This window comes from Halichoeres trimaculatus, unplaced genomic scaffold, assembly GCF_033239565.1.
Source record: "Halichoeres trimaculatus isolate MK-OKI-2021-1 unplaced genomic scaffold, fHalTri1.1 fHalTri1_scaffold_1, whole genome shotgun sequence".
In the NCBI taxonomy this organism is placed as follows: Eukaryota; Metazoa; Chordata; class Actinopteri; order Labriformes; family Labridae; genus Halichoeres; species Halichoeres trimaculatus.
In genome coordinates, this window is record NW_027437179.1 from 40,358,359 (window position 1) to 40,386,191 (window position 27,833).

The 27,833-nt window shown below is 44.3% G+C and overlaps 1 protein-coding gene across 3 annotated transcripts; it reads right to left on the reverse strand.

The window, feature by feature from the left end:
• Positions 1–27,833, reverse strand: tasora (transcription activation suppressor a). Of its 3 annotated transcripts, none has more exons than XM_074665461.1 (28): positions 27,410–27,833; positions 22,287–22,432; positions 21,433–21,525; positions 21,243–21,315; positions 20,966–21,057; positions 18,655–18,786; positions 18,358–18,488; positions 18,228–18,259; positions 18,020–18,125; positions 16,775–16,878; positions 16,559–16,662; positions 16,382–16,454; positions 15,859–15,933; positions 14,452–14,645; positions 14,080–14,361; positions 13,798–13,981; positions 13,573–13,701; positions 13,303–13,457; positions 11,692–11,875; positions 11,040–11,513; positions 8,420–9,588; positions 5,393–5,518; positions 5,074–5,233; positions 4,854–4,962; positions 4,582–4,760; positions 4,361–4,504; positions 1,026–1,536; positions 1–930 (listed from the first exon to the last, which is right to left on the reverse strand). In XM_074665461.1, the coding sequence occupies exons 1-28, from the start codon at positions 27,672–27,674 to the stop codon at positions 519–521; spliced, it is 5,838 nt and encodes a 1,945-aa protein (XP_074521562.1). In that variant the 5' UTR covers positions 27,675–27,833; the 3' UTR covers positions 1–518. The 3 variants fall into 3 exon arrangements, 2 of the variants coding, with proteins under 2 accessions (XP_074521562.1, XP_074521556.1); XM_074665455.1 differs by having other exon boundaries at positions 14,452–14,648; XR_012598044.1 differs by lacking the exon at positions 1–930 and adding an exon at positions 3,819–4,271 and having other exon boundaries at positions 1,400–1,536; positions 14,452–14,648.

A 27,833-nucleotide genomic window follows, 5' to 3' on the forward strand; every position in this document is an offset into this window, starting at 1 on the left:
TCACAGGTCAGTTTTAATAGAAAAACCTCTGATGTAAAAAAAGAAACATAGAAAAAGATTTTAAGTTAAAAGTAGCGTTTACAGAGTCACGTCCTACTGAACACAAACAGCCTCAGGTCGACAGAGAAAACACTCGTTACAAAAACTTTTTACAGCACAGAGTCCGCTGGAAGACCAGGAAGGCAGTCCGTCCGTCTTTACACTTTCTTTTTCTCTTCTTCCAAAGTTTTTAACGAGCAGCTCGTGTTTCCTCAGAGCGGGAAACGTCCAGAGTTACTTTTTTTAAGAGACGAGTCGCTCAGATTCTTTTACTTTCCAACGTGAAGAGGAGTCCGTCAGGAGGGAGGAGGAAGGAGGGAGGAGTCAGGAGGTCTGAGACGCCAGGAGACGAAACGTTACTCAGGGAGACACAGAGCGCGTGTGTCAGAGTGTGTGTCAGAGTGTGTGTCAGAGTGTGTGTCAGAGTGTGTGTCAGACGTCAGAGCTCAGAGCTCGGGGGAGGAGCTTCCTCAGCTCACCTACATCCTGTTGAAGCCCCCTCCCCCCCTTGGACCTCCTCTGGACCAGGTCCCCCCTGGCTGCACGTGGCTCTGATACTCCCCAAGCAGCCCGGGTCTGGGGAAGTCCCTGCCGGTCTGAGGGAGGCCCCAGGCAAACGTAGGACCTCTTATGGGGCCAGTCCATGCTGGTACGGCCCCCAGCAGGCCCCCTTTCCCTCCCATAGACCTCAGGGGGGGTATCGTGGGGCCGCGGGCACCGTGAAGAAGAAAGGCGCCCCGGTTTGGGCCCTGAGGTGGTCCAGGCAGACTGTGAGGCTGTGGGCTGTTCTCGGGCTGGGTCTGCGTGGCGATGCTTCCCGTGCTGCTGTCGGCGCTCACACTGAGGTTTCCTGCTGGTCGTGACGGGGGCTCGGGGTCAGATGGAGACGTCCTGGAAACAGAGAGAGGAGGAGTCAGAACCGGACTCTCTTAGACCTGCACAGGAACCAGGTCTCATCTCAAACCAGAGCAGGAACTTTCACTCACCTGGATCTGTTGCCCTCTGCTGGACACTCTGCTGTACTGCAGGAGGCTGCACCGTCTCTCCTCTCATTGGCTGATTCTGTCTGAGCTGTATCTGAGTTTTGATTGGACGTCACAGCAGGCGTCTGGTTTCCTCTCAGCGCTCCCACAGCTCCTTCCTCCTCCTCCTCCTCCGTCTGCAGCGCTAAGTGGATGAAGTCCAGAGTGGCCGCCACGGCGTTCTTTCCAGGGGCGGTCTGAGCGCTGGTGTGAGCCAGGTCTGGACCTTTCTGGACCGTCTTGGAGTCTACCCGCTGCTGCTGCTGCCTCCTCTCCAGCTCCTGGAGCTCCTGCAGCTGCGCCTGCCGCTCCGCGCGCAGCTGAGAGATGGCGTGTCTCAGGATCTCGTAATCCCGCACGCCGTCCTTACAGGAGGCGTCTGGGACCAGCTGGTCTGAGAGGTGGGAGAGGCCGGGGCCGGACTGATGGAGGAGGGGATGGGGCTGGTCCCCGGAGGCGACGGGGTGGAGGAGCTCTGAGGACGGAGACAGAAGAGACACTTTAAGATCATTTCAGGAAACTCAGACGCGCTCAGACACAGACGATCCTGGAGGAGAGAAAGCAGCGGGTGGACTGACGGTTATCGTCCCAGAGAGGACGAAGGAGGAGCTGGAGGAGCTGGGGAGCAGACAGAGCGCGGGCGGTGAAGGAGTCAGGAGCAGGTTAGTGGATCAGGATGAGGAGGAGGAGGAGGAGGAATGAAGCTCAACACATGCAAGACTTTGAATCCAGAGCGCAGCCAGACCAGGAGTCAACAGGTCTGAGGTTTTGACATCGTGACCCATGAGGGGATCATTAACAGGGAAGAGGACGAGGAAGGAGATCCTGGGAACTGTGAGCTGACGGATGAGACGAGGCGGACTAGAGACGCGTCGGGTGATTCATGAGAGGAAAAACAGAGGATGGAGACTCTGGTTTATGAGTTTCTTCAGGAGAAATCATCAGAGAATGAACATATCCTCTTTTCAGACCCTTCAAAATAAAAGTCCTCTTCCAAACCTTTATAAAATGTGTAACCACGATCCTCAGCGGTGGTGTTTGAAACAATCTTAGTACCAAACGTCAAGAAACCAGTGTTTGGTGGATCATTTCTTTGTTTTAACAACGTTTTTCTTAGAGAAGCTTAAATCAGGTCCCTGACTGTCAGCACGAGTTGGTACCAGAGGCTACAAACAAGAGTCAACAGCAGAATCAGCTGTTTGGCACCAGCAGAGATGATTTGGTAAATTTTTATGGGTGCAACCCACAAACTCAACAGCAGTTGAATTCTTTTTCAATACAGCTCTGTAAAAAATGTCACTGTAATAAAAAATGGTAAAATTCTGAGATGCTGACAGAATTTTACCATAATTTTCCAACAAAGTCATTTTTGTTGGGATGGTATTGGTAACCATGAGTGAGAAGAAAATACTATGAATATAAGACTGTGCTGTACATTGAAATGCTATACTGCAGAGGGAATAGGCTGTTGGTGCTCCACATAGCACAGACCAGCTGTTTGTGCTTCACATGGCATGGGTCCATGTACTTATGTTAATAAATGAGATGTGTTGATGGGTCAGGGTTACGACAGACAGCCAGTCAACATCTTGGAGTACAGACAGTAGGGCTGCACGATGTTGGAAAAAGTGACATTTTGGGGGGGTTTGCGATATATATTGCATTATTAAAGATAGAAGAATTTTCACCAGATGACTTGAATAGCTCTGTTGGGGAAGAATTTGGTTGACTCACAATGACACCATTGTATTCCTATAATACCGTTTAATCCAGGCTAAGGGGGTTTATCTGCGAATGATGAAGATTGTTGTATATGAAAGGGATCCAGGGGGCCATGTCTCTGTACAAAATAGAATAGGTTTCAATTTCAGTTGCTTTTTTTCCATTTCTCCAAAAAGTGCGATAGTCACATCATATGCGCGATGTGACTATTGCGCATGCGCACAATGTGATGGCGATGTTCAAACAATATATTGTGCAGGCCTAACAGACAGCCAGTCAACATCTTGGAGCTCAGACATCTAGTCAATGCCTTGGAGCACAGACAGCTAGTCAATGCCTTGGAGCACAGACAGCTAGTCAATGCCTTGGAGCACAGACAGCTAGTCAATGCCTTGGAGCACAGACAGCTATTCAATGCCTTGGAGCACAGACATCTAGTCAATGCTTTGGAGCACAGACAGCTAGTCAATGCCTTGGAGCACAGACATCTAGTCAATGCCTTGGAGCACAGACAGCTAGTCAATGCCTTGGAGCACAGACAGCTAGTCAACATCTTGGAGCTCAGACATCTAGTCAATGCCTCGGAGCACAGACAGCTAGTCAATGCCTTGGAGCACAGGCAGCCAATCAACGTCTTGGAGCACAGACAGCCAGTCAATGTCTTGGAGCACAGACAGCCAATCAACGTCTTGGAGCAAAGACAGCCAGTCAGCGTCTTGGAGCACAGACAGCAAGTTATTATCTTGGAGCACAGACAGCCAGTATTTTTCAGTGACATTTTTTACAGTGTTAATTTGGCTTCATTTTCAAAAGGTTTTTCAACAGGGTAAGATTTATTACTCAGAAGTGTTGTTAAAGCTAAGAAATAACCGACCAATCACAGATTTCCTGACTTTCTGAGCTAGCTTCTGTGGTTGAAGTTGTCGCTAACTAGCAGCAGCACGATGAACTCAGCCAAGCAGGAAAACAAGCAGAGGCTACCTAAAAACACGCAAAGCTGCTTTAAAAGAGCAAAGAGCAGAATCAGACACTTACAGAAACCTGATCTCTGGTCTCAGTCCGTCCCACAGCTCTCTCTGAATGCGGACTCAAACCTCTCTGTGCTCTCAGATGACGGAGGCTCCAGCTTGGACCCCTCCCTCAAAGTCCAGTTCTTCTACATAAGCCCATAAAGGTGGGTTCAGTCGGTCTCCCTGAGCAAGTCTTCTTTGAAAACTGAACTCTGTCAGTTCCTTGTGGTCTGGGACAAAGAGGCCCGGGTCTGGTTTCAGTTTTCGTGTCTCTTTCTAAAACAGTTTTCACCAGATTGTTAAAGCAGAGCCTGGCGGAGCTGAGGGGCGTTCCCCTGATCGTCAGGTCACTGCGGGAAAGAAGGCGAGCCGCTCGGCTCCTGCGGCGAGTCCCGGCCGATTTGTTCGAGCATGTGGATGAACTTCTCCTCTTTGCTCGAGTACCTCTGCTGCTGCGAGCGTGCGTCAGCCGTGAAAGCTACGTTGAACGGACATGCAGTCGTGTCACAGCCTTCAAACCATTCCTTTACAGATTTCACGATCTTAACTTCAGATTTGACGACTTACTGTTTGGACCCTCGTCTCCCGGCGGCAGCTTTTCTCTGACGTCTTGATCCCCGACCAGTCTGGGGAAGTCGTGCAGGATGTCGTCAATATTCGCCACGACGATGCCGACGTTTGAGTAGGCGGGGAGCTTCTCGCAGTGACGCTCTGAGTGAAAAGGAACGATGTTGATACAGAGCAGATTGGTGGATTTTAGAGTGAATCAGCCCTTTAAACGGACGTACCAGTGAGGAAGACGGTGTGTCGGTACTGCGTGTATCTGGACTGCAGCTCCAGGAGACACTGCAGGTCAGGCGACTGATTGTTCCCCGTGTCACAGTGATGGTACGGCAGGAACTCCACGATCTGACGCTTCTGATAGGCCGACAGCATGTCCAGGAGGGTGGCTGCGTCCCTCCTGAACCTGGAAACATAAAATAAAAATCAGTCTGAGCTTTCTGAGACTGAAGAGACGTCTGCACGTGGAGATCCCTCCTCACACACACATCATCGGTACCTCGCTTGTTCTTTCAGCTTCTTGTGCGTCTTACAGTGAATCTTCCACCTCCACACGCTCTCTGGAGAGCTGCGCTGCTCCACGGCCTGCAGCACGGCGGCGAGACGCTCTGCGAAACATCATCACATCAGTCAGCAGCTGGAGGGACACAGGTCTAAAGGATGGACGCTGAAATGTTCGTTAAATAACGTGTGAGAGGAGGATCTGGTCTGAGACATACCGTGACTGATGTAGTCTGGATTCAGGATGAACTCATCGGACACGACGCAGCCTCCACAAACGAAGAGCTCGTTGAAGCTGTTGTTCATGACGTCGTCCGGCGTGTCGATGCCCATGAACACCACGGAGGGGTGGCGCTTCAGAGACACGAGACCAGGGATCTAAGACACAAACACACTTCCTGTTAGCGGTGGAACGAGTCGTTGTTTAGTTCCTGTCGTGAAGATAATCTGAGGATCTGAAACAGAATATGTTTATGTCCGTCTCGAGCGTTAACAACAGAAAAGTGAGATTTTGTTGAAGTGATTGTCGGGACGTACCTCGTGCACATGTCCAGATATGTCTTCGTTCTTGATGATGACCAGCAGTCTGTTGTCAGGGCAACCCTGGGTGAGGAAGGTCACGGGACACTGCTGCTGCACGTTACCTTGCTGCAAGAGCTGGTCCTACAAAACAACAACACACACACAAAGTGTTAATTCATAAAATACAACAATCACACCTCAACAAAAGGCTAATATTTGATTCTAATGTTTTAAAGTTATTTTTCAGGTTTTTTATGTCTTAGTGGTCCCATATTACTCAAAAATAAATCACTTTATTAAGTCTTTTAGTGAAATGTGAGGGTCTTTGTCTTTCCTCCCAGCCCACAAAATGTGATATTTAATGACTAAACCTGTACTTAGTAGAGCTTGTGAATATAAAATCCTGACCTAAAACGAGCTGGTTGGATTTTTGGGATTTGCCGACGTCAGTGATTCCCTTTTTTGACCAATCAGAAGCAAGTCTGACCTGATTGCTCCACCGGAGCAGATACCCCCAAACCCCTTCCCGCCCACTCCCCTCCCCACTGCAATCACTGCCATCACTGCTCTGTTTTTGGCTGTAAACAGCCACATAGTTCCATGCTCAAGCTTCCCATCTCAGAAGAAGACAAGTCTAAGTGTCTAGAGTTCATTTATCAGGAAATGTTCCAGCTACACTCAGTAAAACTGAGCATGTGTGTGCTAGTCACTTTACGGCCGACTGCTTTTCCAACTTTGGACAGTCCAACAGAGGGCTAGCCAATAGACTGGTCCTGAATCCAGGCGCATTACCAACCATCCTCCAACAAACCTGGGACCCTGGAAATGTGAGTATTTTAAATGCTGTGTGCTGTGGAGCAGATGGAAGAGCTTTTCCTCAGTGTCCCCCCTGTCTCTGTGTTAGCTTCAGGATGCTAGCTTTAGCTGCAGTTAGCCTGTTGTTTTAGCCTGTAATGTTACGGTAAACGAGCTTCGCTGTTTTCTAAACATTGTGCACTCGGAGCTCGTGGCGCCGCTCTCAGTGACGTGGAAGAGCGGGGCGGTATCAGCGGTGGCTCATTTACATATGAAGGCCACGCCCACTAAATCAGAGCGTTCTGAACAGAGGGGCTATGAGAGCCTGGAAACAATGCTGCTGTGCTTGATTTATTGGCTTTTTGGACCAAAACATGTTACTACCATTTCATGAAGACATCAATGATCCATATGAACAGGGTGAGACACGCTGCCAGCACAAAGACAAGCCTCATGGGGCGGTGGACCAAACCATGAAGCCCTACTGCCGCCCCATTAGTGTAAACTTTAAACCCATAAGCCGCTGAACCAAACATGCTGCTGTTTACAAAAAGCAGGTTACCTCTCAGAAGCTAAAAAGATTAGATTATTTTGTCCCTGCACCTAGAGGAAACTATGATTCTCCATCCCCGGTTTAGTCTTCATGTAAATCATTCACATGCAGTCTATGTCATAATAAAGCTGCGCACACATCTGGAGCACAGAAGCAGCATTTAGCTCCATTCATTCAGACGAGTCAGCGTTTTTTAAACACTAAATTCATCCTGTTATGAGCATCAAAATGTACGGTTGTTCTGTGGTCAGTTTTTAGAAACGATACTATAAAAGTTTTAACCGTCACAGACCAACCAGTGTTTTGAAGTTAATAGCTTCCATGCTAACTGGTGACTCTCAGTCAATGGCATCAGTGATTAACGGCAGAGAGTCACCAGTTGACAGGGTCACACTTTGCACTGAAACACCAGAGACGTACAGAGTTTGGCGCCCCTTCCTGACTTTTTTTGAGAGACCCACAACTGACATTTCTGAAAAGCTTTTTTTTTTTTTTGATATATATATATATATATATATATATATATATATATATATATATATATATATATATATATATATATATATATATATATACATATATATATATATATATTTTTTAAACTTTTTTTTCCCATTTATTAATTCATTTTATTTTATTTTGCTATATATATATATGTTTGTATATGCCTTTCTGTGTATGGATGGATGTATGTGTTTATATATGTTATATATATATATATATATATATGTGTGTGTGTGTGTGTGTGTGTGTGCATTTCTGTAAATATGTGTTTGCATATATATTCTATCCTTTTAGTGCATTTATTACCTTAGACTAAATTCTATAAAAAATTTAAATTTCTTTAAACTTTCTGTAACTATTTGTTTGTAAATTATAATTTATTGAATGATCAGCTTATTTTGTCGTACTACACCCCTTACTACTTTTGTTATTGTGGGTTGGTGGCTTTGTATAATTATGCTCTGTTGCTTTTCTTTTCTTTGAGACCAGTGTTGTTACCCATTGGGGGAAAAAAAGTGTTATTTCATGACCAACCTTTTTATTTTCATTAATATTGATATCACTAAAAAGACCTTTGAAAGAACCACCAGCGACATCTGTGGGTAAATAATTAACTCCGGACGTAGCTTTTTGTTTTTTTTATTATGCTCTTTGTCCCTGAACTTCCCCGACACATCCCTAGCTGAAGCGTGAGCTGCCTGAACTTTTCTGACTTGCAGCGTCTCGCTATGTCTCTGTCATCTCACATCTTCTCCTCATATCCATGCTGAGCTCTCGTCCAAAGAGAGCACCGCTCTCACCCACAGTAGTTTCTGAGCAGGATTTGATTGACAAGCTTTAGCCCCAGCTGGAAAGCACAATTCACTTCTAAAGATGCAGTAAACGGTTACACAATGTCAAAAGCAGCGAATATAAACATTTTCATATTGGTCAGTTGAAAAAAAAGTGGATAAGAAATCTTCTCTTCTTTGTGTTTTTAACTCATTAGTCATCCACTACAATTTTGTAAAGTCCTAGAATTTAGATTCTCTATTTGGAGATCTTAAGCAGATATGAGATTAAAATGTGATTAATTAGATTAATTAATTACAAATCCTGTAATTAATTGCACAAGCTAGGTTTTTGACTCAGACTTCCATTCACATGTATTGGATGTATTTTCTTTCTCTGAGCTCTGATTGGTCCCTCACCTTGATGCCTTCGTACACGGGCTCTCCCGGCTCGCTGCAGTGGATGTAGAACTGCAGAGAGTTCCTCTTCACGTCTTTGATGATCTCCACCAGGCTGTTGAACACCTCCGGCTGCAGCTGGCTGATCAGGGAGCTCAGGGCCGTGGGGGGAGGAGCTGGGTCTGAGCTGGGGGCGGGATCAGGGGCTGCGCTGAGAGTCACTTTATAGTTCTCTCCACCAGAGGTACACTGAACGGTGCGGGAGCTGCCGTCCTGCGTGTCCCTGATGTTGTTAACCACAGTCCTGGTAATCTCTAACGCGTGTGGGGGAGGGAGGGGGAGGACGGGGGCGCTGGCGGGCTTAAACCCAGAACCAGGCCCAGAGGTAGACTCAGATAAAGTGACGTGGAAAGTGGGAGAGTTCCTGTTCGCTGCATCAGAGAACTGTTTGGTGATGGTGAGCGGCGGCCACACCTCTCCTCCAGAGTCCACCTCAGCCGGCTCGCCGCCACCGCCGTCGTCTCGGTCTGTTTCCACATTGGCTCTGATGCTGGAAACGAACGCGCTCACCGTGCTGGCCAGAGCGGCGTCAACAGTCCGGCTGTTGGCGTGCTTGCTGGGCCAGCCGTCCCTGAACTGGCTCAGCATGCTGCTCATGCTGTCCTGCAGGGAGCTGACGTAGTCCTCCACCGGGGGGCACGGGTTGTGGAACGACACGTAGTGTGAGAACTGAGAAACGGCGAGGTGAGGGAGCGCCGCCGAGTCCACGTGTGAGGAGGAGTGCGGCGTCTGCTGGCAGCTGTAATGGATGCTCTCGCCCTGCAGGAGGCGCTGGATCTCGGAGGAGAAGTCTCCGAGGTGTTTGTCCACGATGGTGTCGATTCCTCTCAGAGCAGGAGGAAGAGGAGGAGGAGGAGGAGAGGAGATGAGACCTCCCATTTGTATCAGTTCAACCTCCTTATTCTGCTTTCCTCCAGTAGCCTCTCCTCCTCCTCCTCCTCCTCCTCTCTGAGTTTCTGTTTCCTTTGAGAGGTTTGCGTCCTCCCTCTCCTGAGCGCCCTCTGCAGGATGTGGTGAGAAGTTTTTCCTCCTCTCCAGAGATGTTGAGACGGACGGATGGACTGATGAGGACGGGTCTTTGGTCGTCTCCTCTTTCCCCTGAGGTCTCTCCTCCCGATCTTTGGACACTCCTGCAAGAATCAGACCACGTTAGACTCTGAACTCATCAACACTGAGGAAAGAAAGTATAAATGCAGAAAGAAGACCCTTAAACCCCCTTAACCTCCTAGTATCTTAAATTGTGGCTCTGGAGCCTCATGTGGCTCTTTGACTCCTTTGCAGTGGCTACTTGTAGCTTGAAAAAACATTATTGAAATGAAGATAACTACATCTACAAAAAGACTAATCTGGAAGAAAATACAGATTTTAACTCTGTGTGGATGGATTCATTTCACTGACAACGTATCAATTTACTATACATAATTGATATGTGGGAACACATTAGCAAAAAACTGAAAAAAGACATGTTAGGCAATATTATCAATAAATGCTAACAAATTTAAGAATTATTTCAAAAATTTCAAAATATTTTTTTAATTAAATTTTGATCATTTCTACATTTTTGCAAATGTTTGAAATTTTAATTTATTTTTTAAAAAATTCAAAATTTTAGTTTTTTGAAATTTCCTGATTTTTGAAAACTAAATAAAAAAAATCTTTTTTTTGCCATTTTTATTATTTCCATTTTTAAAAAATCATTCTTTTTTTTAAGTTATAAACCTATTCCATCACATCCAGAATTGCATACTTCAAAAATATTGAATTCAAACATTTTTTACACTTTTGGAAATAATTGAAATTTAAAATTCTTTGCAAATTTAAAAAAAAACAGTTTTTTTTTATTTTTAATTTTTAGAAACGTTATTAAATTTATTTTTTAAACAATAACCAAAATTTTGCAAATGCATCAATTTTCAATTTTTTTTTTAACATTTTTGCAAACAATCGAAATTTTTACAATTTTTGCTTAAGTTAAATTTTTTTTTTTTTGAATTTGCAAATTTTTTTTTTCAAAGTTTATTAAATTTTATCATTTTTTTCAATTGTAATATTCTTTTAAACTTTGATGTTTTTTTAAATTTCGTAATTTGTTTAAAAGTAATAAACTATCCCATCACATCAAGATTTGCATACATTCCAAAAACTACTTGTTTGGATCATTATTTACTGGATTTTATCTTTGTACAGATTTTTATACACTCTTTAGTCTATTATGAAGACAAAGTAAATTTTGTGGCTCTTCAATGGCGGATATTTTGGTAAATATGAAGGGAGAGTAAGTGGGGGTAGAACATGAAAAGCTTTTGCTTCTTCCTACTCCTTTTCAGACATATTGAATACTTTTAGTATTTATGAGCAATTGTGGTATGATCTATCTTTAAACTGATTTTTATTTTTTTTTAAACTGTTTTCTTTGTCCAAAACAAACTGAACTGAGCTGAGCTGAGGTTAAATGTCTCTTTTGGAGGTACAGGTGGCAGAGCTCTGGCTTAATGAGGTGGAGAAGTGGAGCTAAGAGTTGCATCACATCCAAACGTTGATGCAACAGGAGCCCTGAGGCCCCGTGTGTGTCTGGAGTTACCTGCAGACTCCCCGGAGGCTGTGGAGGCCAACGGCTCCTCATTAGCAGCGCTCTGCTTCCCGTTAAATGAGCTCAGCTCACTGGACTGGACCAGGGCCTTACACCTGGAGGGGGAGGGGGACGGGCTGGGTTGAGGGGAGGGGCACTGGGAGGGAGAGGGTGGAGGGCTGGGATCAGGGGACGGGCACTGGGACGGGGAGAGAGGAGGGCTGGGATCAGGAGACGGGCAGTGGAAGGGGGACGTGGGAGGGCTGGGGTCGGGTGAGGGGCACTGTGAGGGGGAGGGGGGCTGGCAGGGCTCAGGGGAGGAGGACTTGAACGGGGAGGGAGGGGGGCTGGGCTCTGGGGACAGGGTGGGGCTCGTCCTCTGGGCTTTGGTTGTGCTGGTGATGATGGCTGGAGGGGCCAGGTGCTGGAAGCGGGGGTCCTGGGGGAGGTTCCGGTCTCTGTGGGTGTACCGCTCCGAGCTCAGACCTGCACAGAGACCAGAGGTTACTTCAGTCATAGTCTTTCAGTGTGTTTGCTTCAGACGGTTTGATCGTTTCTCTGAAGGAGCGAAGAGGAGGCTGAACGCTGATCACACTCTGAGCACGACGGCGACCTAACGACACAAAACACCAACACTTTCTCACCAACACTCTTTCTGACAGACCTGTGATGGGGATCAGGATCCACGGGATCTCCCACTCTTCCTCTCCTTCCTCGTATCCTCCTCTTCCTCTCAGACCTCCTGCTGCTGCTCCTCCTCCTCCTCCTCCTCCTCTGTGGTTCATCTCCCCGCTGTGGGAGCCGGGACTGAATCCTTCCAGGCTGCTGACGCTGCCCGCCGTCTGCTCCTAGACACACAAAGACACACACAGACACACCTTAACCTCAGCTTTAATAACCTCTAATGTTTGGGACTTTCACGGCTGATGAAAATAGACTCTGTTTCATCAAACTCCTGCGATTTAGAAATCTTCTCAAAAGGAACGACCATCCACATCCCAGGAGGCTCTGAGGAGCATGCACAGTGTGTTTTATGGCGACCAAAGTCAGATTTATTTACCCAGTTTTTCAGATGTAGTCAGTGACGTTTATGAAGCTGGCTTTGAGAGCATTTAAATAACATTTATGAACAAATAAAGTTGGATCTAGTTTCAGAGAGGTGTAGCTTTTTGAGAACGGGGTGTGACTCACTTTTTGTGAGGTGTTTCTCAAGCCTCAGTCCTTTGTTTAAGGAGATTTCCCTGTGACTGGACAGTTTACAGCAGTCTTTTTCAACCTTGGGGTCACGACCCCACGTGGGGTCGCCTGGAATTTCCAGCAATTGATTAAAAAAACAACAACAAAAAAACAAGATAAAAAAATACTAATATATTTTTTATAAAATAATATATTTAGAACTAGAGCCTTATTTAGCGGTGTTTTTGTGTGAAAGTAACGCGCTGAAAATTCTCTAAATAAAGCGTGAATGCAGACCGATATCAGATTTTTTCTGTGGGAGTCCGTTTATTTGTGTTTTTGGTCAAGTAAAATATGGCCCCGTCTGAGTGCAGAGGAAACAGGCAGAGGAGCAGGGAGGGGGTGTTTGGTGCGAGCGCTCTGGGCTTCTGCTGCACAAAAACACTGCTGTAGGGGTAATTTCTGCCCTAAACCTTGTGATAGGACCCAACTTGTTCCATCCCAGAGAATCACTTTGAATATGGTGAGTTGAGAGAGACAGTCACAATACATAAAAGACACAAAAAACTCTGAAGCTGAAACTGAAGCATAGTGGTTTATCTTTAAAATGTTCATTGTTGCTGGTTTAGGATGCTGCAGCTCTTTCATAATTAATGGTTTGAGTTATTTGTTCAGTATTAATTTGCAGCCTTGTAAATATAAGCTCCAATGAATGTACATATCCTGACTAGGGACATTAAAATTCTCAACCTAACTTTCCTGCCTCATCCATAGTAGTATACATTATATAGCCTAAGTGTTGGTTAAAATGAAAGTTTATTAATAAATAAATAAATAATATTATATATATATATATATATATATATATATATATATATATATATATATATATATATATATATATATATTTGTTTATAGAAATGCTTTCATCCACATGCATCATTATTATCACTATTATTTGTAAACTAAGCACAAAGAGTAAAAGGACTTCCACAAACAAGGAGATCAGTAACAATAAATCAAACGCACTCTTCCCCATGCTCTGTGTTTGCAAGCAGCCGTCGGTTTAAAAACAAACTGTCATGATTTCTCCTCTCACCTCCAGCTCCTCCTGCCTCCTCAGGTCGATGTCACAGTTGGTGGGCAGACCCAGCTTGGAGGCCAACCGGTCGAAGGGAAACGACTCTCCCAGATCCTCCTCTTGCTTGTCTCCTGAGCTCTGATTGGCTGTTCCTCTGGCGGCCTGGCTGAGGCCTGTGAGGAGGACAAAAGGAGTTTTTAACTTCCTGAAAACTTTCTCTGATGTTGTTTTACTGCGAAATGAATAAAGTCTGGAGTGGTTTGTGATGTTTCAGCTCGACGGCTTCACCTGTCAGGAGGCTGACGAGCTGCGCGGCCAGTTCGGATCCATCTTCCCTCAGATCCACGTCCTTCAAACCCACTGAGCCAATCACGGACAAGAGATTGTCGTTGGAGGCGGGGCCTGGGGTTTCCTCAACTAGGAGGCAAAGGGAATAAAACCAGGTCAGTAAACGACTTTCACCTGACAGGATGAGATGAGCGTGATGGATGTGAAGGGTGTGGTCTGTCTCACCCGGGAACTTGCTGGGTCTCCCGTGCTCCTGTGACGCCTTCAGGAACTTCAGCGCTCTCTCCGCCGTCTCCTGCTCCAGCTTCCTCTTCCTCCCTGGCGCCCGCACCCTCCCCGCTTCCTCCCTCTTCACCTCGTTCTCTGCGTTCCTCTTACACGTCATCACCAGGTCGATCAGCTGCTGCATCTAAGCCACGGACAACACGTTTGATTTATTTACAACGTGAAGTCACAGGATCCTCAGAGGGATTTCTAAAAGTGTCATAAAGTCTGAATCAGTCTCACCCGTTCGCTGTTGTTCTTTCCTCCTCCGCTGTTGCCGGTTGCGTCCCTCCCTCCCGCCTCCCTCTGACCTCCGGAGCCTCTCCTCTTCGCCTCGCGGGGATCCTCGGGGCTGCAGTGCGTCTCCACCATCTGCCTGGCCCGGGCCACTGACAGCAGGTAGAAGGCGGGGTTGTAGAGGTAGGAGCGCAGGTAGCCGTCCATGTTCACGCGGTGGTGTTTGGGGGCGGGGGTTCCTCTGTCGTCCTGCGTGGATTCGTACTCGCCCATGGGGTACTGTCGGACCTGAGGAGCACAGACAGGAGCTTCAGTGGGAGAGGTCAAGGAAAAGAAACATACGGCGTTGCGGTGTTTCTTAGAACAAGACGCTCTGACCTTCCCGTCTTTCAGACCGATGAGGTATTCCCTCGCCTGGCGCTCCACGCCTGCAGACAGCTCAGGAGGCGGGTTGGCGCGGGCTTTGACCAAAGCGTGGTGCAACGCCGGGATGAACTTGCTGAGCCTCGGCATCACCTGGCCACCGGACATGGACGGCAACGAGGCATCATGGGAGGATGAGAAAGGCCTTCCTGCTGCAGGAAGAACAGACAGAAAACATCGATGAAACTGAAGAGAGACGAAAAGAAGAGGCGCTGAGCTCTGTCTGACTCTCAAAGCTCATTTTCTAAATAACAGTCCAACATCTGAGCTCCACCTAGTCTCAACCCGCCCCTGTCGGACTAAAACCTGTTCTTAACTCAGAATCTCCAGGCCCAGGATTTGGCAACAAGGAGAAACCAAACAAACAGATGCTGCAGTCGCTCTGGGTTTGACCCTGACCCTGAGCTGACCTCACACTGTCCCATCAGTTACAGCGAGAAAAGGTGAAGAAATGTAACGCTCAGATCCTCTCGATTGCATCAACCTTCAAGAGGGATTCTTTAGGGGAAAATATCAGGAATAGAAAAACTTCAGGCTAAATAAAAAGATTGAAAATTCTCCTATAGATAAACCTATATAGTCTCTGAATAAACTAAAGTTGCCCCTCAAAAGAAATACAAATTAAAAAACCAAAACTGTCCAAGGTAAAGAGTTTTTTGTTTTTGTTTTTTAACACTGAATCAAAATTCGGAGGCGCACTCGAAATTGGACCACGATCAGTCTTCGTGCACAGAAGTCCCAATAATTCTCCAGGAAGAAAAAAGGTTCAAAAGGAAAATGATTGGTCATGGACACCAAACTCGTTGTGTCTTCAGTGATAATTTTACTATTTTTGCTCCTGTGTTTGTCTGGAGATCCTACTTGTAACCATGGCTGCATTGTTTACATGTGAACTCAGCTGTTAGCAGCCTGTAGCATGTCAATGCTAACTGGTGCTAGGCCAGATGTTTCCCCACAAGCTGAGGAGAAGGAGGTGAGGACGACGTGCTGGTTCTCAGGTGTGAGCTAAGAAGTGACGACATGGACCTGTCCTTCCATCCATCGTTATTGGGAACGTAAGATCTATCTCCAATAAGATGGACGAGCTAGCTGTGCTAACCCAGCAACAGAGGGAATACCAGAAGGCAGATTAGCATCATGCTATTCACAGACATGGCTAACAGAGCTAACACCAGACACCACTTTCTATACACTTTCTTACTTTTGTTTTATTGATTGCTGCTGTGACTTCACCTGAATTTTCCCTCTGGGATTAAAAAGTATTTTCTTTTCTATTCTATCATAAAACTGTCCTGTAGCATTCAGATCTTACAAACCGTGGTTGTGATGAATGGTTTTTCTAACAGTCGGTGTGTTACTCACTGCTTTTGGCGATGTCTCTGCTCTCTGGAAAAACAAACAAGGCCTGAAGACACCTCTTCCAGCTCTCTTCTCTCTCTGAAAACACAAAAACACACACGGCCGCTCAATCTGAGGTCATAAAATCTGACTTCTGAAAACTTATCTTATGAATCACAGAGGGGAGTTAACTCTTTTCACTCAGGTGTTAAACATGTAAACAAGATCAATCCTCCAGTCCTCACACCACCTCAGGAGCTCCCATGAGAGCTGGCACAGCTCCAGTAACCTGTACCAGCTTCTCCACCTCCAGGACTGGGAGGTGCAGCCCTACATTTTCCAGTCCAGCTCCCTGGAGACTGGGCTACAACCGCCCCACGTTAAAAACACACACATCTGTTTTCTGTTCATGCTGTTGTTTAGAGTTTGTAAAGTGAAAAAACTTCTTCTACATTTCACAGGAAAAAAGAAATGACAAAACAAACAGCTCAATCTGCTGCTGTCCCCTTTATTTAAGAGAGCACTACAGTGATGAATGAAGTCTTACCAGAGGGCGTGGCCATCTGAACGCTGGAAATCAGGAAGAGGAAGCCTTTCTCTGTGAGCGGCGTCACCAGAACCTGCAGGAACAACAATCATCAGTGTCAGACTCGTGTGAAGCCGAGTATCAATCCAATCAGGTGTTTTTTCCCTGATCATCAGGATCAGCGGAAGCCGGACTCACCACTCTGTTTTTCTCCAGCTCGTGCAGCAGCTTGGTGATGCTGGTCGTCGAGCAAAACCTGTCCGTCACCTCCAGGAGGCTGCAGCAGTGTCCGCTCTTCACAACTACAGCAGGAGAAACACACAGAGCAGACGGTTACTCCTCTGGTTCAGTTTGACGTCTCTGACATTCAGCTCACACAGGAGACATCTTTAAAAACCGACTCCTGGACTTTACCTTGATGGCTGCTGGAGTAAAGGTTGTAGGAGAAGAGCTCAGAGGGGAGGAGCTTGGTCAGTTTGTCGAGTCTCATCAACCAACCGATTTCCAGCTTCTCTGGCCTGAAGGAGACGAATGGAGGAAGTCATTTTTAAACTCGAGTTTGATCAGAGAAGCCTTTAAAACCTGGAACTGCTCCTTTAACACTCGCCTTTCGGAGTGCGTCCTGTAAGCTTCAAGGCTTAAAGGTCCCATATTATGCAAAAATCACTTTATTAAGTCTTTTAGTGAAATTTGTGGGTCTTTGTCTTTCCTCCCAGCCCACAAAATGTGATATTTAATGACAAAACCTGCATTTAGTAGTGCTTGTGAATGTAAAATCCTGACCTAAAACAAGCTGTTAGGATTTGGGGGATTTGGGGAGGAGATTGCCAAAGTTGAAGAGCCATCACTGCTCTGTTTTTGGCTGTAAACAGCCACATAGTTCCATGCTCAAGCTTCCCATCTCAGAAGAAGACAGACTAAGTGTCTAGAGTTCATTTATCAAGGAAATGTTCCAGCTACACTCAGTAAAACTGTGCATGTGTGTGCTAGTCACTTCACGGCCGACTGCTTTTCCAACTTTGGACAGTCCAACAGAGGGCTAGCCAATAGACTGGTCCTGAATCCAGGCGCATTACCAACCATCCTCCATTAAACCTGGGACCCTGGAAATGTGAGTATTTTAAATGCTGTGTGCTGTGGAGCAGATGGAAGAGCTTTTCCTCAGTGTCCCCCCTGTCTCTGTGTTAGTTTCAGGATGCTAACTTTAGCTGCAGTTAGCCTGTTGTTTTAGCCTGTAATGTTACGGTAAACGAGCTTCTCTGTTTTCTAAACATTGTGCACTCGGAGCTCGTGGCGCCGCTCTCAGTGACGTGGAAGAGCGGGGCGGTATCAGCAGTGACTCATTTACATATGAAGGCCACGCCCACTAAATCAGAGCGTTCTGAACAGAGGGGCTATGAGAGCCTGGAAACAATGCTGCTGTGCTGGATTTATTGGCTTTTTGGACCAAGACATGTTACTACCATTTCAAGAAGACATCAATGATCCATATTAAACTGCAGAAAAGGAGCAGGATATGAGACCTTTAAGGTGATTCAGGCAGCAGTTATTTGTTTATATGGACAACAAGGAGTTAATCTGATTCAACTCTGAGCGGCTCAGCAAACAGAAACATGCTGCAGTTTGTTTTTAAGGAAAAGGAGGAAGTGTGGTACTCACAACTTGTGTGGGAGAAATGGAGGAGAGAAGGAGCGCAGAGAGATCTGGTAGAGAACCCGGTCCCCTTTGACCAAATCTCCGTTCCACACGGTGAACTGAGCGCGCTCTGAGAAACAAAACAATTACAGAGAAAGAAAAAAAAACTTGTTAAAACTCTGATCTGATTTTTTAAATATGATCTGATGTGATTTATTTCAGAAAATCAAACCTTTCCCCCCGTCTGCTGATTGGCTGTTGGACCTGTCAATCAAACACAGCACACAGAGACGTCACTGATGAGGATTTAAGATCCAACCACACAGAGTTTTTAGTACAGACTGATCTTCAGCTCCCGGTACCTGAGGGGGGCCAGAGGTTTGCTGGGGAGGGCCGAGTCTTTCCCTTTGAACTGGAAGGAGAGGACGGCGTACGGACACACCTGACGAGGTCTGGGCCGCAGCTCGTCGAATGAATACTCGTAGAAGTAATGCTGAAATAAACAGAAGCATTGGAGCTTTGGAGACATTTTCTTCAAGTTGTTAATCAAACACAAACTCCCTGATGAAAAGAATGCCGGAAGAATCATTTATTACTGTTTTAAGAACAAACAAGCCTGATTCACTTTGTAAACGTGTGTCCAGGTGTGTGTGATCTACCTGAGTGAGTTCGAAGGCGCGGTAGGAGCTGATGGAGGTGACTTTGCTGATGTTTTTGGAGATGTGGCTGTCGAATCGAGGCGTTGGATCCAGCAGGTTCTTCATGTTTTCATAAATGCTCTTTATTTTGCCCTGAAAAACACAAACACACACAACCTTACTTTAAAAAAGCATCATGGGTACCACCTGTGACGCTTAATTACAACTCAGAAGACAAAGAACTGATCTCAGTCGTCTTTTTTTTCGCCAAATATGTCCAACTGAATGAAACATAAACTCATAAAAACCTGAAACCTCTCTGTGAAACGTGTAAATTGTAAATTGTTGTAAACATCCCTGGGCTTTGTGTTCTGTTTGAGCCTGTGTGCGTGTTGCTGTGAACAGCTGTTTGATCAGCTGATGCACGTACCCACAAATGCACCCAGTGACGAGCTCGGTAGCAGGCCAAACCCCATTCAAAAACTAGAGTGTTTTTATCGTTAGCACTTTGTAGACCACATCCCCGTCCGTCTACACCTAGATGACCACAATATATTTTTTTTGACATAATTCAGCACTAGTTCGGCCCATGGAATCATCTGATCAAAGCCAGTTTATTTACTTTAATCCATAGTGGAGAGTGCGGCTGGCTCTTTTTTGTTTTGTTTTGTTTTGAGCGCCTAGCTCATCAGCTGGCCGACCACGCGTCAGGATGATGCCACTACTCGAGTCACATGATACGTGCTTTGTTTTCAGCTTATATTAATTTTAATGTACCCATTCCACAGAAAACAAGTCACAGAGACGGTGGGATGCCTCTGGTCACAGGAGGATTCAGCCTTTGATGTAAAAAAGTTGAATTGTTTTTCTTTTTGAAAAAATATGTATTTTTGTTTGGAAAATGCTGATTTCACATCATTAAAAGATTTTTAAAAATAAACACCTTGTGTGACTTCTAGCTTTAAAAAAAAATTAAATAACATCGTGCATCATGGACCTCATCTATTCCAAAATCCTGGCTACAGCTCTGAGTGTGACCATCCTGAGGTAACCTCACTGATTTTCCCCTCTTTAAGGCCCCGTTTACACGGAGACTCCCGCAACGATTCTTCCTTTGCGTTTTCAAAAGCCACCCGCGTTTACATGAGGACGGCGTAAAAACGATCCACGTTCATACGACTCCAAGAGGACAAGTCTCTTCTTCTGTTCTTTCTTTTTCTGCCGTTTTGTTGTGTGAGACGGTCGGCGATCCAACCATAACGCGCATTACCGCCACCTACTGGCTCAACTGGAAATGTGGCTGAGCGCGGAGCCTTCACCCGAAACCGCGAGTGCGCATGCGGTGACGTCAGCGTTTCACCCTGAGACGCTCCGCTCTGTGTCTACACGAAGCTGGATGGAGGAGCGGATTCAGATCTTTCCACTCTGGGGAGCGTTTTCAAAAGTTTGCGTTTTCACTGAAAACGCAACGTGGTCTCGTCTAAACGGAAGGCCAAAACGCAACGAAATGTTTGCGGAATCGACCGTTTTCGGCGTCATGTAAACGGGGCCTAAGTCGACAGAGGCCTAAGTCCAGACTCTGTGATGGCTTTTAATATTAGCTTGAAACAGTTTCAGATGAGTTGAAAGATTTAACTTCCCCTGATTTGCTTTGAAAAATGTGTCTGCGCTGACATAAAATCCTGAAACTTTAACATGTTTCTGGCTTCTCTGGTGCTGTACAGCAGGGATTTCCAACCAGGAGTACACGTCAAGGAACACTGCAAGGGGGACGTGGAAAGATTAAATAAATCATTTCTAACTTGAAAGTACTGAGATCAGCCCGTCAATAAAATAGAGAAGTTTAGGGAAATTTATATCTGTGAATAAAGTCGGCGTGAGCAAAAGTTCCCCCGTCACCATGTGGTTTAAATTTACTTTAAACTTCATCCTGATCAGTTTTATTTAACAAACCTCAGATGACTGATAAAAAAATCATTTTTTCAGTGCTTTGTACCAGATTTTTAAAGTTTAAATGACTTTTCAATGCAGACTTATTCAACTTTTTGTGGTAAAAGTTACCACGGTTATAAGTCTGACAAAGACAGGTTGATTATTTTGATTTTGCAATATTTTATTTAAATTACTTTTTTATTTTCAAGGCAACATATAATTTATTTTTATGTTTAGGTTAAAAAGAAGAAAATGCCAAAGAATTAAATGTTCAAATTAAAGAGATAAATAATTTTCATTTAATAATCTGTTCTATTACAGAAGATATTTTGACAAACCAGACAAGTTGAAAACTCTGATGATGATGATGATGGTGAGTGTCAGCTTCCAGGTGGCTTACCTTCATCACTTTGAAGATGATGATCTCCCCTGTGAATCCAGGAGTTATCGGGGTACTCTGGAGCAGGTCTGAGTACCTGGACAGGTATACTCCTGGAGACACAAACACCAACGAAGAAGAACAAGATGAAGATCACAGATTGACCTGATTCCACTTCCTGTGTTCATGTTACTTTGATTTCAAAGAGCTAGTCAACATTTATGAGTTTTTCATTTCAAACACAAATTCAACATTTAAAGAAACTGAATCTCGAGTAAGGAGCAATTGTGTCTCCTACCTTTAGTGGGGTTTCCCAGGACCGTGACCCGGCTGTGACCCACCAACAGCCCCTTCTCACAGAGCAACGGCGTCTGAAACACACAGATAACCACCAATATGAGAATAAAGGTTGAAAAGTAAAGAGACAACTTACATTCCTCCTGTCCTGCCAGGGGAAAAATCATAACACAGTTCACGATGAATCTCACCTTCAGCGAATCAGCCAGCAGGAAACAGTAGCTCTCCTCCAGCTCCTTGTCTGTTCGCCCGTCTGCCTTCATCTCTTTCCTCTTCTCCACAAACTGAAACACACACGGTAAATGTTAGTTCATCCTGAAGCTAACAGAGGAGGGATCAGATTATATCCATCAATAACTGACTGTTACGGCTCCTTTGTTGCAGAGCTACAGTAACTCTGAGGCTTTGTTTAAAAATTCAGGATCCAGAAACTTCAGGCTGACCGGACCTGGCTCATCCTCCAGTCTTGTTTAGCGGTAAACCCCCGAAGGCCTACTTAACAGGATCCAACAGTAAACAGCAGGGGTGGGAGAAAAAATCCATCTATCTATTGAAGCATTATGAATTTTTGTTAAATGATTGTAAATCAAGATTTTTTTTTTAATTCAAATTTTAATCCTTTATGTAAGTCTGTTTTTTAAGCTGGGTTGGAAAAAAGTTGAGATGTCAGATCCCCTGAATTTATCTTAAAAACTGACTCACATGTGATGTGTATTTTGGGGGAAAACATGGCTCCTGATATAGTCTGTAAACATCAACATTCAACTTTTTTACATGGTCTGATTTGAAAAAAAAAAAGAAAAATCAAACTCAAAATCAAAAAAGTATGAAATTTTGAAGAATTGCAATAAAAATTGAACGGGCTTCCCAAAAATCTAAAACAATGAAACTGGGAGAAAAACACATCATCCCAGCCCTAGAAAACATTACAGAATACACCATTATAGAATACTCTACACAAACTCTTTTTCAGTCGACATATAAATATAAAAACATATAAATACATATAAACACTGAACTTTCCCTCCACCCGTCCTCCTCTCACCTCCTTCTCCAGCAGCTCGCTCTGGACCAGCCGAGGTTTGCTGTAAGTGAAGGAGCCGGCGGAGGAGGTGTCGATGAAGCTGGAGGTCAGGATGGTCATCATGTCTTCGTACTCTCTGGACTCAGTGGAGACGTGATGAAACAGAGCTGAAAACAGAGACAGGAGGACACTGAGGTCAGTTTGTGTTTACGCTCCGTGGACTGAGGGATTTCTTTGTTTCTGTTTGATGACAAAACTTTACAAAAGAGGGAATTTCCTGCACAAAAAGAAGAGGACGTCTCGAAATCACTCCAGTCAGTCATCACTGAAAATCAGGGATGGTTACCTTTCACATTTGAAACGATACGGTTAACGATGCCCAGTACCTGGCAGTTTCGTTTTCATTAGTTATACAAGGTTAAAAATGAGGTTTTACGTCACGTTTAACAATTTGACAGCTGCCGTTCTCATGTATTTTTTTCAGGGATTGTAAAATATGTCGCGAGGTAGAGTCAAGAAGTGATTAGACTCTTGAAAGAAAAATAAATAATTATCATTTTTGTCACCCAGCTCCACTCAGATTCTCCCAGAATCCCTCACAGTCTCTACAGCGCAGACTCTGGCTTCAAACTGCTACAATGGCTGCTCCTGTGACGGAGGTATTTTGGCTTCAAAACCATACAATGATAAATGGCGGAGCCACTCTGTCCACTCTACATACAGTCTATGATCTACACTATGGAAGCCCTGGATGGTCAAAACATTTAAAATCAGTCATATAAAACTCTGGACAGTCACTGGGACAGATGGTTTCAATACAAGAGAAAAATTGAAATATTACAGTCTGACAGAGACCCTTGTGAGGACAAATGAGATGACAGTACCCCCCTACACTCACTTTTCTTTTTATTTGTTTTTTTTATGTATTATTCTAATTTGTTTGCCATTTTCTGTTGTTGTACAATGAAAAAGACTTGAAAATAAAAAGTAAAAAGTAAAAAAAAAAAAAAAAAAAAAATCAGTCATGTAAAACCAAACAGAAAATTAATTCAACTGCATTACATGCCAAGGCAGCCCAAACTCAATTCTGTCCAGTTTTATTGCAGTTACATTACATTTTGAAAACTGAATTTACTGTAGAAAACTTTAGCAATTTATATTTTTTAAGTTTTCATTTAAATTAATAAAAACAAGCTGCTAAGTGTGGGAGCTGTTTAATATTATATAGTTTGTATTGCAAATTTTTTACGCTAATACTTTCATTTTGACTGCAAATTAATATCAGCTTCAAATATCAGTTACTGGCCTCCTTGCCTACAAATAATAGTTCCTAGTTCAGTACCCATCTGTGAAGCGACTCCACAGTTTGTCACCAAAGATGACAGCGTCTCTTCCAATAACCCTGATGTAAATCACACGTCTGTGCTTCGGCTTTTTTCAATTCTAACAGTTTGTCTGTTAATTTCTCCCCCTTTTCTCTTTCCCTTTCTTCATGGTGTTTTCTAAATGTCGCAGAGCGATTATTGATGTAATGCAAACTGAGTACTCTCATGTTTTGGTTACAGCCTGTTCTCATGAGGTTAAGAAGCTCTGACATGTACGAGTACCGAGGAAGAAAACATTTTGACGACTGAAGAATTTAAACAAAGTAAAGACATGTCGTTGTCATGAGCCAAAGAGAAAAAGAGGTCAAAGTTCATGATAGTGTGAGTTTATGACCTTCAGTAATGTGACGTAAACAGCGTAATACATCAATAAACTTCTTAACTAACAATGGAAAACTTCCAAGTGTGACAAAACACAACAGGCACACAAAAGGGACCCCCAACTTTAAAACGACTTTTCTGGAGTCCTTTTCTAACACCTTTCTTAGTCTTTTCGTTTCCTCGATGTGAGAAACGTTTTCTGAGCCGTGCAGTGGATGTTCACACATTTAACACTTTGAGATATTAAGACAGGAAATCCCTGTGTGGGTTTCAGCTTCCTGTGAAACCTCCCATGAACAGTTTTCAATGGCATCGACCCCTCAGCTACAATCACACACACACACACACACACACACACACACACACACACACACACACACACACACACACACACACACACACACACACACACACACACACACACACACACACACAGTGAAACATTAACATGGAGATTAGCTCTCAGACAACCCCAGGTGGAAGTGGTGCTAATTCTCTTCAAACGTTAACCTCAAAAGACGTGAGCTTTTGTCTGGCGCTCATTTTTTAATTCATCTTGCTGTTTGGGATAAGTAAGATAAGCGCTAAGAAAGAGCTTTGTAACACTGTGCTGCTCCTTTACAGTCCAACTAACAACCTAAGTAGGGCTGCAGCTATCGAATATTTTAGTATTCGAGTATTCTACTGAAAATCCCATCGATTAATCGAGTAATCGGATAAAATACATTTTTGTTTAATTAAAGAGCAGTTATTTTTCTAATTAAAATTTTTCTCTTTAAGAAATAGAATTTTCTGATACAGCATGTCAATAAGAGCACTTGCTTTGGTAGCTCCAAAATTTGTAAACACACTTTGACACATTTTTGTGCCTTGTACATCTCATCAAATGTTGCGGACCCAAATGGCACCCGTTTCGTAGAATGACCCATTAGTCTCCAAACTCCAGAAAAGAAGCTAGATTTGTTGCTAGTTGCTATTTTGTATAAGAGGTAGCTTGAGGGGTCTGAAAACTCTCTTAATATGGCCTCAGCTCTATTTGAAATAAAATTAAACGATTCCTCGAGGCGGAGAAAATGACTCGAGTATTTTTTGTAATCGAGTACCTCGAATCATTCGAGGAATTGTTTCAGCTCTAAACCTAAGAAATGTTCAGATCAATAACAAAGCAAGATTCACCCATGCTGCATTTCTGAGCAGACTTCCCCTTTGTTTGTTTCTGAAGGGTCTCAGTTTCAGATAGTACGTTAAATCTACGGCTTCCCTAAACCGGAACTCTCTTTAAGTTTGCAAACACCAGATTTTAAGTTTTCTGAAAGAACAACCTCACACCTCAGATTTGTGAACAGTAAAAATGCAAGCGTGTGCCATGACGTGAGATGGACGGATATCAGGTACTGTGATGCTGCTATTTCTGTTGACTCTGTGAAAGGTGTGAAACAGAAATGTTTAGCACATCATACGACTCATCTCCAACTGACATGAAATGCAAAGATACAGGCTACATGAAAGTTAAAGGAGTGTAAATCAGACCTAATGCTGCTGCAATTAATAAAAGTAAGGAATCCAAACCATCAATTAACACTATCCACAATAGTTGATTATACAACTAAAAAAAAAAACATGAAAACAGAGGAGTATTATCATTTCATCTATATGAGAGAGAAATCAGCAGCAGCTGTGTCACTGCGGCCGATCCACAAAGCTTTCAGGTGAGCCTCACCTAACAGACAGACAGATGGTTTGGTTGTCAGGGGAAACCCCCATAAACGCCGTTAGTGTGCCCTAATTATGACAGGAGCCATGAACCTGTGACTGTGTCTGATTCTCAGAGGACAGGAGAGGCTGTATCCCTCAGAGGACTGATCAGGTGGAGAATCAAACACCTGAGACAGGTGATCAGAGTGACTCAAGACAGGATCACACAATCTCAAAGATTTTCAATTTACCGTATTTATTTCTCAGTGTATAAACTTGTAATGCTGTGTTCAGGTCCAGCATGGAAAATCACCAACTCTTCCACTCCCTCAGTCAGCTTTTCTCCTCCCTCTCTGCCATTTGCGCAAAGGGAGGCGTGGACGCGCAGCTCTGCGCTCCTCTGCACCTTGACTGCGCCTCTCTTGGCACTGCAGGAAACTTGCAAAGTGCGCCGGTCATGCCTGCGCCTGCACCTGGTCTACGAAATTAGAGCCCCCTGTGTTATAATCACGCTCTGTCGTGAAAAAAAAAACAACCAAAGCAAATAATTCTGTCCCAGTTTGCATTTCAGAGCCATTTTTGTCACGTTGAACTATTTTACATTTATCTGAAGTTAAAACTAAACCTCTCATCATGCTACTTTAAAGTTTTGTCCTCCTGTTTGTTTCAAAATAATAGTTTTGGATTGCTGGGAAACACTACATGTCGACAGATCCCTGAACCTGAGTTGTTTTTGTGTGTTTTGGGTGTTTGTTTTATTAAAGACGCAGCTGATGAATAATGTCAAAGACTCAGACCTACAGAGAGCAGTAGAGAGGAAAGGCATGCCATGTCAGGGCATGTGTCTGTTTTTAAGTCATGCCTCAAATGCTTCTGCAGTTCCTCAGAACAATCTGGATGCCAGTAATCTGACCTTGCAGGATGAAGGTGGCATAGCTTTGTTATGACGTTCATATGAAGTTCCTTGTTAAATAATGGTTTTAATGGTTGAGTGTCTTTGAGCCCTCCATATATAAAGTGTATTGGTTTTATTGTACAGATTTTGTATTTAATTATTCTTATTATAAATAATAATTTAGGATGTTTTATTCATCCTTTGTTTTTTTGTGGTTTTGAGTCCACCTGATCCAGGTATGCTCTCACTGACATCCACAACGCAAACATAAACAAACGGAGAGGCGCTAACTGACAGCTAACTGCTGTTGGAGTAAACAATCAGCAAATAGAAACTATGATTCAGATTTAGTAGCAGAGATTAATTAATGGACATATTCACTAACTCTCTAACACATATAGAGTTAGCTGTTGACAAACATTCGTGTCTAACAGTAAGATTTTAACAGTTAACGTTAGCAGGCTAACTGCTAGGTAGCGTCCTTGGAATGCGTTAGCTCCTTGAGCACTGATTTTTAACCTATTTATTTATTATTACACATTAATATATGACAGCATGGTTAAATGATACAGGAGGATTAAAACTGTGGGATTAGTATGAAACTGGACCTAATCACACAGAAAAAAAAGGTCTTTAACGGACTTTAGGGTTAGATTTTAAGGTTAGGGCATCTGCTATCAAGCAAACTGATCCTATCATAAGCTCAGGTGGTGAAAAGGGGCGATAACTCTCAAACCAACATTTCATCTTTGATGAAGTTAAAGGTTTGTAGTCCCATAAATAAAGATAACAGTCAACTGATGTTTGCTGTTTTCACTGAGTTATACGAAGAATGCAGAGCAGCTCACCTCTCTTCTCCTTGGTTTTCCTCGGGATGTGAAACTTTAACGGGTCTATGGGCATATGTCTCTGGTGGACCGGTTGCGGTGCCGAGTTCCTCCTGTCCATCCTCCCAGCAGCAGCGCCCAGCCTGTCCGGACCTGGCTGTGTTTCTCTGGATGGGTGTACCTCCATTCCCTCGCCATCTTGCGGGCTAACGTTAGCGCCAAGCTCCGCAGCAGCAGACACCCTCCTCGGACGGGCTGCCGCGCGCCGAGCCGGGTTGTCTCCCATTGTCGGGTGCTTAGGGTCTTCCTAACCGTCACTCTGCGACTGTTTGCGGGTAAGAGCTCCGTGAAGTGTTCGCTGTTACCTCCCGATCCAGGGGCTCAGGGAATCACACATCAACAAGACTCGCGCCATGCTTCCCGTGAGAACTCATCTTCTTCAGCG

Excerpts from the sequence above, each read along its gene's own strand:
- tasora (XM_074665455.1), bottom strand. The coding sequence starts at position 27,674 with ATGGGAGACAACCCGGCTCGGCGCGCGGCAGCCCGTCCGAGGAGGGTG. Across the intron at positions 18,787-20,965 it reads TCATCTTCAAAGTGATGAAG|GGCAAAATAAAGAGCATTTA; the intron begins GTAAGCCACCTG and ends TGTGTTTTTCAG. Across the intron at positions 16,663-16,774 it reads TTACTCCAGCAGCCATCAAG|TTGTGAAGAGCGGACACTGC; the intron begins GTAAAGTCCAGG and ends CTCCTGCTGTAG.